This window comes from Schistocerca nitens, chromosome 2 (genome assembly GCF_023898315.1).
Source record: "Schistocerca nitens isolate TAMUIC-IGC-003100 chromosome 2, iqSchNite1.1, whole genome shotgun sequence".
In the NCBI taxonomy this organism is placed as follows: Eukaryota; Metazoa; Arthropoda; class Insecta; order Orthoptera; family Acrididae; genus Schistocerca; species Schistocerca nitens.
Window position 1 is genome coordinate 340,975,561 of NC_064615.1, and position 14,704 is coordinate 340,990,264.

The 14,704-nt window shown below is 42.4% G+C and overlaps 1 protein-coding gene across 1 annotated transcript in view; it reads right to left on the reverse strand.

The window, feature by feature from the left end:
• LOC126236141 (probable imidazolonepropionase) overlaps positions 1-14,704 on the reverse strand; it is a 195,099-nt gene that overhangs the window by 111,276 nt on the left and 69,119 nt on the right. The window contains exon 4 of the mRNA XM_049945223.1: positions 3,999-4,134. Coding sequence (XP_049801180.1) covers positions 3,999-4,134 — 136 coding nt within the window. The remainder of the gene's footprint in view (positions 1-3,998; positions 4,135-14,704) is intronic.

Genomic DNA, 14,704 nt, shown 5'->3' on the forward strand with positions numbered 1-14,704 from the left:
ATCACTAAGATCTTCGCTTCTATCCCTGCCCAAACGGCCCACTGGGAGTTACAGTTAACAATGGACAGACCCTGAAAGTGCATTGAGCGGAATGGGAGCGAAATTTAAATCCTGTAACCAAAGCCCTGCCTTGCAATTTTAGGCAATGAAAAATCCATTTAATTTTAACATCCTCTGCGTTACCCAATATACTGCGAGAAAATTTGAAATATTGTCTCCTTGAGTTATTTGAAAACCAGTACACAAATATTAATCAGCGACGGGAGAGAAGAAAGCACTGCTAAGAAGTCCAATCGTCTACCACTAGAATTGCACATGGCATAAAATCATATTAGAAGAACGGAAAGAAACTTCTACCATCTCCAGGAAAAACTAGAATGTCGAAAAGGTAATCTTTATCGGACGCTAGCTATAATTCCGGCTACGCGACGGAAGAAAATACAGCAAGTAGTGTTAAACCCAGCTTTAAAGACAATTGTAAAAAAATCAGTTTATTTCCTCATAATACAAATTTTCTCTATGAGGAAAGCCGTTTGTTTCTCTTAACACATAATAACATAAATATTTCAGTTCCTTCCTTCGCAGGATTCCAACTTTGCTGATTTTCAGCACTTCTGAGCGCTCGTAGTGGGCTTAATAAATATTAAGTCGGATATAATATTGTTTCTTGACATCGCGAGGTCGGGCATACGAAGTGTGTGTAATTGTTTATACTTGCTGGATTCAGATAATGATGATTTTACACTATTTCATCGATCTCTACTATCAGACTGAAGTTATTCTGCTTACACAAAATTTATGACGATGTATTCTACATGGTGTAGATTGTTCACGGAAAAAAATTAATCTTATCCTGTGACATGAAGATGGTAAATAACTTTAGTTGCCGGCCGCTGTGGCTGAGCGGTTGTAGGCGCTTCAGTCTAGAACCGTGCGACCGCTACGGTCGCAGGTTCGAATCCTGCCTCGGGCATGGATGTGTGTGATTTTCTTAGGTTAGTTAGGTTTAAGTAGTTCTAAGTTCTAGGGGACTGATGACCTCAGAAGTTAAGTCCCATAGTGCTCAGAGCCATTTGAACCATAACTTTAGTTGGAACTAGTAATCAATAAAAATAATAAACTGCAATCTTGACTAATAAAGGACTTTTTTCTGAATCCAGTATCTGTAAAAGGATATGATAATCTTGTTGTTCTTGCAATGTAATCTAAAATATCGCTAATGATGTTATGATTTTCATTTTGCTCGGCAAGTACGATGCATGCATCTGCCTTTGATGTACACTACCCTCTGTAAGTTTGAAAACACCATGCTGTGCATTACAATGGAGCAAGATGGAGGTGATATTGGCGAATTATCGGTCAGAGTACGGAATAACATGCTCAACTAACGATTAATAATGACACAATATTGTACAGGTACAATTTTTGCATATACATACATGTTGGTACATATTAGTATTGACCAATGTTACATAAACTGACTTTACCTGTCCAACAAGTTATACTAAACACGCCAGGTGACGCCAGTAGACGGTACGACTGTGTAGAGAGAGCTACACTATGTGATCAAAAGTATCCGGACACCTGGCTGAAAATGATTAGAAGTTCGAGGCACACTCCATCGGTAATACGGTGTTGGCCCACCATTAGCTTTGATGACAGCTTCCATTCTCGCAGCCATACGTTCAATCAGGTGCTGGAAGGTTTCTTGGGGAATGGCAGCCCATTCTTGACGGAGTGCTGCACTGAGGAGAGGTATCGATGTCGGTCGGTGAGGCCTGGCACGAAGTCTGTGTTCCGAAACATCCCAAAGGTGTTCTAAGGATTCAGGTTAGGACTCTGTGCAAGCCAGTCCATTCCATGGATGTTATTGTCGTGTAACCACTTCGCCACAGGCCGTCCATTATGAACAGGTGCTCGATCGTGTTGAAAGATGCAATCGCCACCACAGAATTGCTCTTCAACAGTGGGAGGCAAGAAGGTGCTCAAAAAATCAATGTAGGTCTGTGCTGTGATAGTGCCACGCAAAACAACAAGGGGTGCAAGCCACCCCCCCCCCCCCCCCCATGAAAAACACGACCGCACCGTAACACTGTCGTCTCCGAATTTTACTGTTGGCACTACACACGCTGGCAGATACATTTACCGGGCATTCGCCATACCCACACCCTGCCATCGAATCGACACATTGTGTATCGTGATTCGTCACTCCGCACAATGTTTTTCCTCTGTTCAATCTACAATGTTTACGCTCCTTACACCAGCAAGGCGTCGTTTGGTATTTGCCGGCGTGATGTGTGGCTTATGAGCAGCCGCTCGACCATGGAATCCAAGTTTTCTCACCTACCGCCTAAAAGTCACAGTACTTGCAGTGGATCCTTATGTAGTTTGGAATTCCTGTGTGATGGTCTGGATAAATGTCTGCCGATTACACATTACGACCCTGTTCAACTACCGGCAGTCTCTATCAGTCAACAGACGAGGTCGGCCTGTACGCTTTTGTGCTGTACGTGTCCCTTCACGTTTCCACTTCACTATCACATCGGAAACAGTGGACCTAGGCATGTTTAGGAGTGTGGAAATCTCGTGTACAGACGTATGACACAAGTGACACTGCCCACATTCGAAGTCCGTGAGTTCCGCGGAGCGCCCCATTCTGCTCTCTCACGATGTCTAATGACTACTGAGGTCACTGATATGGAGTATCTGGCAGTAGGTGGCAGCACAATGCACTTAATATGAAAAACGTATGTTTTGGGCGTGTCCGAATACTTTTGATCACATAATGTGCGTTGTTTATAGTTCTGTTAAGTTGTAGTTCCGTTTGTATGAAGGTAGGACACACCTCGAAAGAAGCTAGTATAAGCAGCGAAAGTAATTGAAAATGACCCCAAACTGCCAGAGTCTTTAAGATTCACGGGTAATGATTATCACTTTGCACCAAGAAGGCAATAGTGTCCGACAAATGTTAAAGAAACTGGAGATTTCCATCATTGGAGTTGTGAATGACACACAGCCGCATCGAGATACATGCTCCTATGATCATCGTCCTCTCTCAGCAGCGCCCAGGAAAATATCACAACGCAGGATAAAGTATTTGGAACTGGCTAGTAAACGTAACAGATTTATAAGTGTCCGTATATTGACTGCTAGGGATACACCAGTGAGTGAGTCAACAGTGAGACGGCGCCTGGCAGAAAACAACCTCCAGGGTTGTGTAGCAGCAAGCAGACGATTGTTGCGTCCTCTTAACAAGAACTTCAGTAGGCTGCCGCACACCAATACTGAACAGCAGGGGCTTGGTAAAGAGTCTTATTCACTGATGAATTCAAGAGAATACTTGGAAGTAAACTCAGTCAATTCGTGCGCCGGTTACCCCGTGAACGCTTGAATCCTCAGTGCGTAATTCCAACTGTGAAGCGTGGGTTCTATGATGGTACGCGGTCTTTTGGAGGGAATGAAGTCGGAGATCTCGTGCAGGTAGATAGAAAAATGAAACAAAAGAATTATCATGCATCTTTTCCTGCGACATGCCAAGACATCTGGTTTGCGTCTGATTTGGTATGAGTTTGTCTTGCAGCAATACGACGACTCCAAACATACATGACGTTAGTGTCAGAACAAAGTGAAATCTTTAGAGACACAGCCCTTTGACTGTAACCTAGTCGAGCCACTATGGGACGAGTTGGACAGGGCGTTCCGAGAGGTTTTGCAGCAAGAATGGAGATTCCAGCTGAAACCGTGGCAAAACTGATCTATAGCATGACGAGTGTATGCAAGGCAGTGATTAAAGCAAAGAGTGGCTACTCTGAGGGATCGAAAATTTAATAGTTGCATTTACCTATGTATTGTTTGAACTTAATAAACATTTAGAAAACAATAAAATACAATTTTATAAAGTATTTCCTTTCCATTGTCGATAATCACTCGGTGTTTCCATACTTAAAGAGGATAGTGTATGCGTGATGGAGTATGGTAAGTGTTGGAGGCATACTGACCTGCCCGCAGCATCTTCGTGAGCCGCTCCTTGAGGCTCGAGTACAGCTCGTCATCTGAAGCTTTAGCCGTCTGCTCCACCGTGAAGTAAATGCCGCCGCCCTTTTCGTGGATCTCCAGATATGACGCCCCGGCCAGCTGAAACATACGCAGACACTGAAGCAAGTGCGAAAGCAACTTCGAAAAGGCAAAGTCTTTCACCATAACCTGCGTCACAAAGAAATCGCTTGACCTGGCAGACTCATTAAAAAAAAAAAAAAACTTTTCTTCAGGAAAGAGTTAAGAATGTAATGTCAAGTGTTATATTAAGTAGCTTCTTCAGTAATTGTGCCTAATTATATACTGAAAGAAGTACTGCAAACTGCTTTGTAAGCCGCAGATATATTTCGCAGTAGCCACCCAGTTAATCACGTTTCCTCCTAAGTAAATTTCTCATTAATCGTTAACGCTACGAAATGTATCGTCATTCTCACTGGCACTGTGTACATGGTATAAAGTTTACTGCTGTTGAGAAATGGGTAACACGATTTACGCAACCACGCAAATGCGTCAGAGATCTATTCTAATCTCGTAGGATCCCTGCAGTGCAGTTTGATGAATTCGTGAGTAAATATAACATCAAAGATTATTGTTTCGGTCACCGATAGCTGCTAGCATTTTCCAACTTTTAACAACGTTTAATGGAAGTAAAAATGCCAAATTGTAGTTTTCTGAATTTTGCGTCAACGCGCAGATTAATTGCCGGAACCGAGGTAATAAATTTAATGTCAGGTTGTATTGTAAATCCAGTAGCATTGTACATTGAAGGCTAAGTACTTCAATGGGTTATATAGCTTCAGCAAATTAGTCAGCACCACCTGTCTCCTCTTTTTAACAGACGGTTCACACCACGTAAGCTCGTAACCTAGTCTTAGATGCTGCAAATCCTTCACAAAGATGAGAGAGACTGATTTGTACACATTTGGTTTAAATACATCAGCTACGCGAGAGAAAACAGTAATGTTGTATTTAAAATATTATAATTCGTTGCTGTAACTCTCTGGAAAATAATTAAATAAACTGTGTTCACACCTCGTAAATCCGCGGAAAGAGTAATGTTTCATATGTGTTCCCACCTCGCACCATATGAGACTACATAATGCACCCGAAAACATTGTATGAGGCGTGTTTTTTTAAGTAAGTACCGTTTTGAAATTAAAAAGACGTGCTAAGATATCTCAATAATTATATTTTTACATGAAAGCCTGTACTTTAATCTACGCACTGACGCCATTCCAGTCTGATTCTTCCTTGTTTACGTTGTGTACTGAGTGTTAAAGATGCCTCCGATAATCGTGAGTCCCGCCGACTGTGAAGTACGGGCTGTTATAAGATTTCTCAGTGCTAAAGGCCTAAAAGCGATCGATATTCACCGTGAGATCTGTGCAGTTTACGGAGAAAACATTATGAGTGATGGAATGGTAAGAAAGTGGGTGAGAGCATTTAAAGATGGCCGCACAAATGTGCATGATGAACAACGGAGTGGGCGACCTTCGGTCCTTAATAAAAGTTTGGTATAGGAAGTGGACAATAAGGTGAGAGAAAACAGACGCTTTACGATTTCCTCCTTGCGGGATGACTTTCCTAATGTTTCTCGTGGTGTTTTGTATGGCATTGTGACCGAGCACTTGAATTACCGAAAATTGTGCGCACGTTGGGTACCGAAAATGGTAACGGATGTATACAAAACCAAAAGTTTAGACAGTGCATTGACTTTCCTTAAGCGATACCACAACGACGGTGATGATTTCTTAAGCCAAATTGTTACGGGCGATGAAACATGAGTGGCCTACGTCACACCAGAATCAAAGCAAAGCTCAAGTTGAGCAAGGGCATCGTTTTGCTGCAAGAGACTGCCCGTCCGCATGTGGCGGATCAGACCAAAGATCTCATCACATCTTTTCGATGGGAAACTCTAGATCATCCTCCGTGCAGCCCCGATCTTGCGCCCAGTGACTACCATCTGTTCCTGCACTTGAAGAAACACCTGGGCGGTCAACGACTTCAAGACGATGACGAAGTCAACACAGTGGTGATGCAGTGGTTAACAAGTCAGGCGGCAGACTTCTGTGAGGAGGGTATTCAAAAACTGGTACAACGTTATGAAAAGTGCCTCAATATTGACGGAAATTGTGTAGAAAAGTAGATTAAGGTTCAGGCTGTCATGTAAAAATAAAATCATTGAGATATCTTAGAACGTCTTTTTTTAAATTTCAAAACGGTTCTTAAAAAACACGCCTCGTAGAACATGATAATTTTTGTGGTCCAGATGTTATGGTGTGGGGAGGTAAAATTCTGCATGGGGATGTTCGAACACGGCGCACCCACCGGTCAACGTTAACGTGACACTGTATTCGTTCCGCATGTGCGTCTCTTCAGGGTTGCCTTCGGCCCTGACTTCATTTTTCGGGAACCGTACACCCATCGGGAGAAACGGAACCCTTATAGGATCACTTAGTTGTCCGTCTGTCTGTCTGTGCTTCTGTTAACACTCCTCTTTCTCCGGAAGGGGTGAGCGTATCAAGTTGAAATTTATATCACATACTATCGTCTACGGTCCCTAGGTGGTATAGGTAATTTAAGCTTCTACATCGATGCAATCAAAAGGTACGGCCATTTATGTCACGTCTTTTGATATCTTGTCAATGTCAATATCGATAATAGGCAAAAATCGCCGAAATTCTCGATTCTCGAGATGGATGAACTATTTGCATACTCAATTAAGTTTGGACAGAAACCTCGGCGCGCGAGATGTGCGACCGCATCTAACCGCGCATGTGAGGAGCAAGAGGATATTCGGAGAATGCACTGGCCTGCCCGTTTCCCCTGAGTTAAATCTCGCAGAGCACTTGCGGAATACGTAGGGAAGACTATTGCAGTGCATCCAAATGCTCCTAGGGGATCATCATAGATCGCAGCGACTTCGGCGGAATTATTATTGTATCTGATTGAAGGTGACATTTGTGTACGTGTCATTGGGCATTTCTTCCAGTTTTCTTCTGTACTATACTGCAGCAGTTCTTTCTATGTATGCTCCAAGTTTCATCGAGCCATGTTTCTTGGCAGTAACACATCATGAGAAACTTTATTTCGTCCTTAAGTTTCGCACACCATTGTATTATTTTGCAAGTTAAAGAACAAATCTCGTTATGTGAAATACTTTGTATGTACGAGACGTGTTTTTTAAGTGAGGTCCGATTGAACATAAGCACACAACGAAGTGTTATTTCAAAAGAATAAATTTATTTTCAGAAAGTACATATTTCACTCTATTTTTCGACACAATTGCCAAGTTTGTTCAAACACGTATCATACCTCTAAACCAATTTTAAAATATCCTCTTCCTAAAAACTTGCCACCTGCTCCGATAAGCAACGAGTTCACTGCCGTTTTCACGTCGTCGTCATCATTGTAATGGTTGCCACTGAGGTGTTGTTTGAAGTGGAGGAACAGGTGGTAATCGCTCGGCGCAAGATCAGCACTTTAGGGTGGGTGGTCTAAAACTTCCCAGCCAAAACTGTCCAATAAATCGCGGGTCTTACCTGCAGTGTGAGGTATTGCATGGTCATGGAGAAGGGCAATTCCCTTTGTCAGCATGCCGCGTCTTTTCTTTTGAACCGCTCTGCATAGCTTTCTCAGGATTTGGCAGCATGTTTCTGCATTGGTAGTAGTTCCTCGTTGCACGAAGTCGACCAACAAAACACCATGCCTATCCCAAAACACCGACGCCACGATTTTGCGCTGGGAAAGAGTCTGTTTGGCCTTCACATTTACAGGCGAGTGTGTGTGTCTCCGTTCCATGCTCTGTTGCTTCGATTCTGGCGTGATACGCGAAAACCATGTTTCGTTTCCAGTTACGATCTGACTCAAGAAGCCGTCACCTTCTTCGTGATAACGAGTCAAGAACTTCATCGCACACTCAAATCTTTGGTTTTTGCGCTCCTCTGTTAGGAGTTTCGGGACTCAACGTGAGCACAGTTTCCTAAACTGTACGTGTTCAGAAACAACGTTGTGAAGCACTGATCTCGACACGTCAGGAAATTCGTTTGAAAGACCTGTTATTGTGAAGCGCCTGTTCTCACGAATCCTCGTTTCAACTGAAGCCACCAAATCGTCTGTAATCAAAGAAGGGCGACCGGAGCGGTCCTCATCATGGACGTTGTCACGATCATCTTTGAATTCTCGTACCCACTTACGCACTTTGCTTTCACTCGTAACAGTATCACCGTACACCTCGCAAATCTGTCGATGAATTTCTGCAGCCGACAGGTTCCTTGCTGAGCGAACCTCACACGCGGCAGGCGAGTTGATAAACATTTTGAAAGCACAGAACAGAACCGTACAGGTTAGCTACAGAGCTGAAACTGAGCACACTTGTTCCCGATGCAGGCTGGAACACGACACACGTGCTCGTTGCGGTGTGTCTACAACAAAACGGACCTTACTTAACAAACACGCCTCGTAATTTGTGTTAACTGGTAAAGGAAATATACAGATGAAGATGTAACTTTCAGGGTTCATTAAGGTTGTTTAGGCTTTAACAACGCGTTGGCTTGTAATGGTAGTTGAATTACGTAACCATTACGGCACCTCACCTCAACCTCTCGATACCAGCAATATTCTTCTGTGTTTCTGTAAAATAGTTAACATATTTCTGTGACAACATTCAGATTTGATTTCATTTATGTAGAGGTACCTCGATACATCGATATGTATATATTGCAATGATATTATTCTTATGTGTATTCTTTCTTTTGTCACTATGATCATTGACGTACTTGTAACTCTGATTTTTGGGCGCGTAAGCGGTTATTAGAGAGTCGAGCTTTGGTCGTCATGTTAAAAAGACGCAAATTTTGGTCAGTTTATGAAATGTGAACTTTAACAGTGAGTAAGGTATTTTCAAGTATGTTTTATATTGTGAAGCGATGTTTTGGAACGAGTTACGTGATATTGCAACAAAATTAATAAAAAAGAAGTGTAAATTAAATTCGGAGTGCTGATTACTTTTTTACATCACCATTGTCCTAACTTGCAAAAGTTTAATCTTCAAGAATGGTTTATGTAACACATCTATAAAACTTTTGAATATCGCAAAATAACACCTAGGCCTCTTTGTATCCGAGCTTGGAATCATCACTACCTAGATTTTCGACGATTGAGCCATGAGTTCACAACGAGACCAGCGTGGGAAATACGAAAAGATGAGTGCCTAGTTTATCCATTATTTCAAGAAATGACTTTATTAACTGTGCTCTAATGACACCTGCCACATAATATAACTTTGTTGTTGCCAGAAAATGCAATATTTAGCAGCGTGAGCAACACTACAATCATAATTAATTTTTGACCTTTGTTGTGGTAGGGTTGTTAGAGGCTACAAGGTTATCGTTAGTATCAGGGGCAATTGAATCACGCCTCCCGAATACGAGTCTAGTGTCTTACCAGTGCGTCACTAAATATTCCTTTTGTATGCTCTGGAATGACACCAGAGAATGCTACTACTGCTCTTCTGTTGTACGCAAACTGACAAGGCGTTTATAAACAGTCTCGGGAAGTTATAAGGACTGTTTACTAGATACATTGTTAAAGCAATATGTATTGCACGTTACGGATTGATATACACATTGTGAGAATGTCTTACAAGGGAACTGCGCCTAGTCCTCATAATCGATTTCAGCCAGATTTATGGTACATGCCGATCTTGGCCAGAAGTGAAAATGACAGAACTGAGAATTCCAGATGGCCAAGTGTTTAGAAAAAATAGCATTTTTGGCGCTGGCGGGGCGAGGCATGAACCATTTATGTTGGCGTAGGTTCTAGGCAGCGGTTGCCACAGCGGAAAGAGTACAAACATAACACAAGGGTCGTGGGGCCGATTCCCCATTATAACTGCCCACGTCGTGTTGTGCCGACTCAACTGTAGCTTGAATGGATTTTTAAGTTTGTTTTATATGCCCGACTTCTAATTTCACCACCCAAGTCTCCAGGGTTGAGATGTTATTGCCCGATGACGACACGCGTAACAGTTTGTTAAAGCGGAGTTCGCCGTTATTAATTATGTTTTTAGATTTAATTTTATTACTCATACAGAGACTCAACGTTCGTTTGTTTAACAGCGCGTCGTCAAAATAAGTATGAAATGCTGATGTCTTTGCAATACATAATGTCGACTATTGAGTTAAAGTTCGTACCTCTTTGGCATTTTAGAGAAGAGAAACCTTAAGCGCTTCTACTTCTATAGTCTCAGTATCAAATGTTCACTAATTTCAATTTACTTCCTATCTCAGTTCAGTATTTAACACCAATTATATATCAATGTCATTTCAGAGATATTACGTCGGTTCCACACTAACGGAATAACACGTAATTGTCATTTAACATCACTTTTATTAATAATCCTTTTTCTTATGACGTAAATGTTAATGAATGATGACTATCTAGGAGGAAAGAGGGATTGATCCTAATCATGAGATAACAGCCTTTAATGAGCCCGCAATCGTTAATTAAATAAAAAGTCACGTTCAAGGATGATATGCGAACAACTTTCGTTACGTCCGTTTTCACGTATCTGTCAAAACTAATTTTGTCGCCCACAATTCAAATTAACACTGACGTTAACCCCTTTTGTCGGAACATCGAATCGTAACTATTACGTGAAAGTTTGTTCTAGTCCCCGAATTAATTCCTTTCAGATACACGCACGACCGTACAGCAAAACGGAACACAAACGACTTGTTTTAACAACCGAACAACGCAATGACGTTACATTACGACAATGTCCGCCCAACGAACATCTCTTTGACTTTATCTTCTCTACTCTGCTTGGTTAAATTATTCCAAATTACAATTTATTCAGCTATTTAACGAAAACATGTAACAAAATATAAAATAAATTTATCCCAACGTATAAGATCCGTTATACCATGCAGAAACTTATAGTATTTTCAGTTTTTGCGTTACTGACACTGCAAATAAGCCGAAATGATGCTCAGTATGTAGAATTTATTAATGTTTTCAGAAAACCATAAAGGACATCGCAATAAAATCGGCCCATTAGCCATGGACGACTGGTGGCGTCACAAATTGTACTGTAGGGGTACCATATTGACTCTAAGATGTCTGAAGAGCGGGATGTTGCGCTGACAAGCAGATGATGGGATGCATTAGCACAGGACGATGTGCCATTAAGTTTAGATGAGGCCTTATGAAACGACCGTAGCAACAGATGTAGTTTCTGTAGCAACGGCAACATCGCAGTAAGACGAGGGCTTGTTTACCACTGCAGGCCACCTGGACACAAGCCAGCCGCCACTGACGACCAGCCTGTCTCAGAAGGTCGCCACGTCCGTAAACTCGTCTCCGGTTTATCCAGCTAAGCCAGCACCTGCTGCTGGGCTGCCTTCCCACGGTTTACGAATATGTCATCGATAGCCGCCACACAAATGCAGGAGAACGGCAGTAACACGATTATGCTAAGAAAGGTGTGCAACTCCAGAACAGAAGTTCAAAAAAATGGTTCAAATGGCTCTGAGCACTATGGGATTAACCTCTGAGGTCATCAGTCCCCTAGAACTTAGAACTACTTAAACCTAACTAACCTCAGGACATCAGACACATCTATGCCCGAGACAGGATTCGAACCTGCGACCGTAGCGGTCGCGCGGTTCCAGACTGAAGCGCCTACAACCGCTCTGCCACATCGGCCGGCACAGAAGTTCAGACTGATTCGAAACAGGGTACACAGTCTAATACGAAAGTTGTCTCTCACCACTCCAATCCATCGTCATACTGGATGAAACTGTATAAGCAGGTAAAAGAAAAGATGCAACATTTAATGCCTTAATCTTCGCAGATGACGAACTGGCATGGCATCAGGCATAAGTGGACGTATAAGCTAAATGATATCCCTGGCAAGAAAAATTTGTGGCATCGAGTAGAGGTCTACACGGATGCACATATCCGCGAATATCTGTAATAATGTTGAATTTGTTCTTAAAAGCCTACACCGATGCGCATGTCCGCTGGTATATCTGCAGATACGCCAATGATAATTGTTTTGTTGTGAAATGTCAAAGGACAATGTCAGTATTACGATTTTCGTTTGTTTTTGCGTTACATGCGGTCGATATTAATGATTATTATTGTTTAAGTCAATATTACTCCCCATTAGGGACGAAGTGCCGCTGTATTGGCTTGCATTCACAGTATCTTGGGGTGGATAGATGCATTGCTGACATCTAAAAGGACTGAAGGTGCCTACGTATCTGTCTTCCTCTTCCTGATTCTCCGAGCAATTACATGTGCATCCTTCTTCTGTAGCATCAGAAGCTGTCTAACGCCAGATTCATTGCTGTGTAATTTACATTAACAGGGGACACACGCGTAATTACCGAAAGCTGTCGCAAAGCGACTTAAATACTGTTCTAGGACACTCCAGCCATTGGAATTTTCGCTTCATGGCCTGACTCCTACTCGCGTATTACATTAGACATAAATAATATTCGATACAATGTGTGAGACACTATCAACAGTTGTCTTTAAAATATTTAAAATTACACAGTGTAACGCACATTACACTGAGAAGCTTAACATGTTAACACGATGTCATATTGCGATCAGTTACGTAGTTTCGGTAAACGAAATACACTCTAAGACAAAAAACGACGCATCACGAAGTAATTATCCGAATGGGACGGAAATCGGTATATAAGATGTACTTCTAGGAACAAATGATTAGTGTCAGAAAAACTGTATGATTTTCTCAAGTAGATATCCTACGCCTGTACGCTGTGTCAGGACGCGTCTGCGACCTGTAATGTCACAGAGTGTAGTAGAACCGTCTTCAGTGATGAGTTCCGCTTCGAACAGAGCCGCAGTGGCCAGCGAAGACGTGCTTCGAGATGCTGCGGACAGTGGTGGGACACCAGACTCACTGTTGTCCGCTGTAGGGCCCGACAACCAGAAGGTAGGGCTGCCATTTCATTTCATAGCAGGAGCCCTTTGGTTGTCATCCACGGTAACATTACAGTGCGGCGGTACGTCGACGATATTCTACGCCCCGTTTTGTTGTCCTTCATGGCAAGCCATCCACGGCTTAAATTTCAGCAAGATAATGCCCGCCCGCACACGGCGAGAGTTTTTACAGCTTGTCTTTGTGTTTTCCAAACCGTACCATGGGCAGCAACGTCGCCGAATCTCTTCTCAGTTGAGGACGTGTGAATGTTTTGGGTAGGGCCCTCCAACCACCTCGGGATTCTGACGACCTAACGCGCCAACTGGACAAAATTTGGCACACCCAACACTGTCAATCAATGCCTAGCCGAATAACTGCTTGCATGAGGTCCAGAGTTGGGCCACCGCGTTATTGACTTGCTCAATTTGTGAAGCTGTTTCTCTTGAATAAATCACCCAATTTTCTGAAATTGTAATCGTTTGTCTGTACACATACATCATATCTAATGATTTCCGTTACAACCGGATACATCCTTCGTGGTGCAGCGTTTTTCCTTTTTGTTTTGTTGTATAGTGTACGTGGATAACTCAACAGTATGTAAGATGAGACGAAAACTTTAACACGACTCCATTTGACTTGAGGAAATTTTATGCACAAAACTTCATAAAATCCATTTCGGTAAACACGACAGAAAGTTTTAAGTTAAAGAACGTACATGTTGTATTAAACTGTAGTTATGGGCTCAAATGGCTCTGAGCACTATGGGACTTAACTACTTTGGTCATCAGGCCCCTAGAACTTAGAACTACTTAAACCTAACTAACCTAAGTACATCGCACACATCCATGGCCGAGGCAGGATTCGAACCTGCGACCGTAGCGGTCGCGCACATCCAGACTAGCGCCTAGAACCGCTCGGCCACTTCGGCCGGCACTGTAGTTATGTTCGGCTTCTGTGTTCTTAGTAAATGGATTGTGAATTAGGAGGCCCAGCTTCAGCAGACAAAAGTCATGTACAGGCGGAAGTCTACCGCCAGCAGTACCAAACGGATGAAAATGGTATACAGTATTTTAATACCCGAGAATGCTGATGAAAGACTTGTCGGTGCGGATACGATACTCTCAGATTCTGTGCGGATAGCGTTTTTCTTATGTGCGCAGACTTCCTGTGATGGTTCTGACTAACGGTAAAAACAAGACAATAGGCCTAATGTTGAGCAGAAGGTCTCCAGTATCCGATTTTAAAATTGGAAACGGAGAGATGGAGATAGCGGGCAAGCTCCAGTACTTGGGTCCCGTCCTGCCTTATAATAATACAACACACCAAGAGACTTGAGAGAATACAAGAACTTTGGGATAAAACATTTCTGCAGTGTTTCAATATTAGTTCGTGAAGGAGAAAATATTGTTTTATATTCATACTGAGTTATGTATTGGAGGCAGCAACGATTACTGGACCAGCAATTGAGCCTCTTCAGACAAGATAAATGAGGTCCCTTCAATCTTTCATGCATAGGACAAAAATGGATAAAACATAAAATGAAAAAATTGACAACAGCTTGGTTTGGAAAGATTCCTGCTGAAGATCATTGAAGCGAAAGTATCACAGTGGTTTGGTCGCACGAAGAGAATTGATCATTATATTATTGTACGAATATACTTTGATCGGAATGTCCCTGCGAAGAGACCACTAGGAAGACAGTATGCTGGCTGG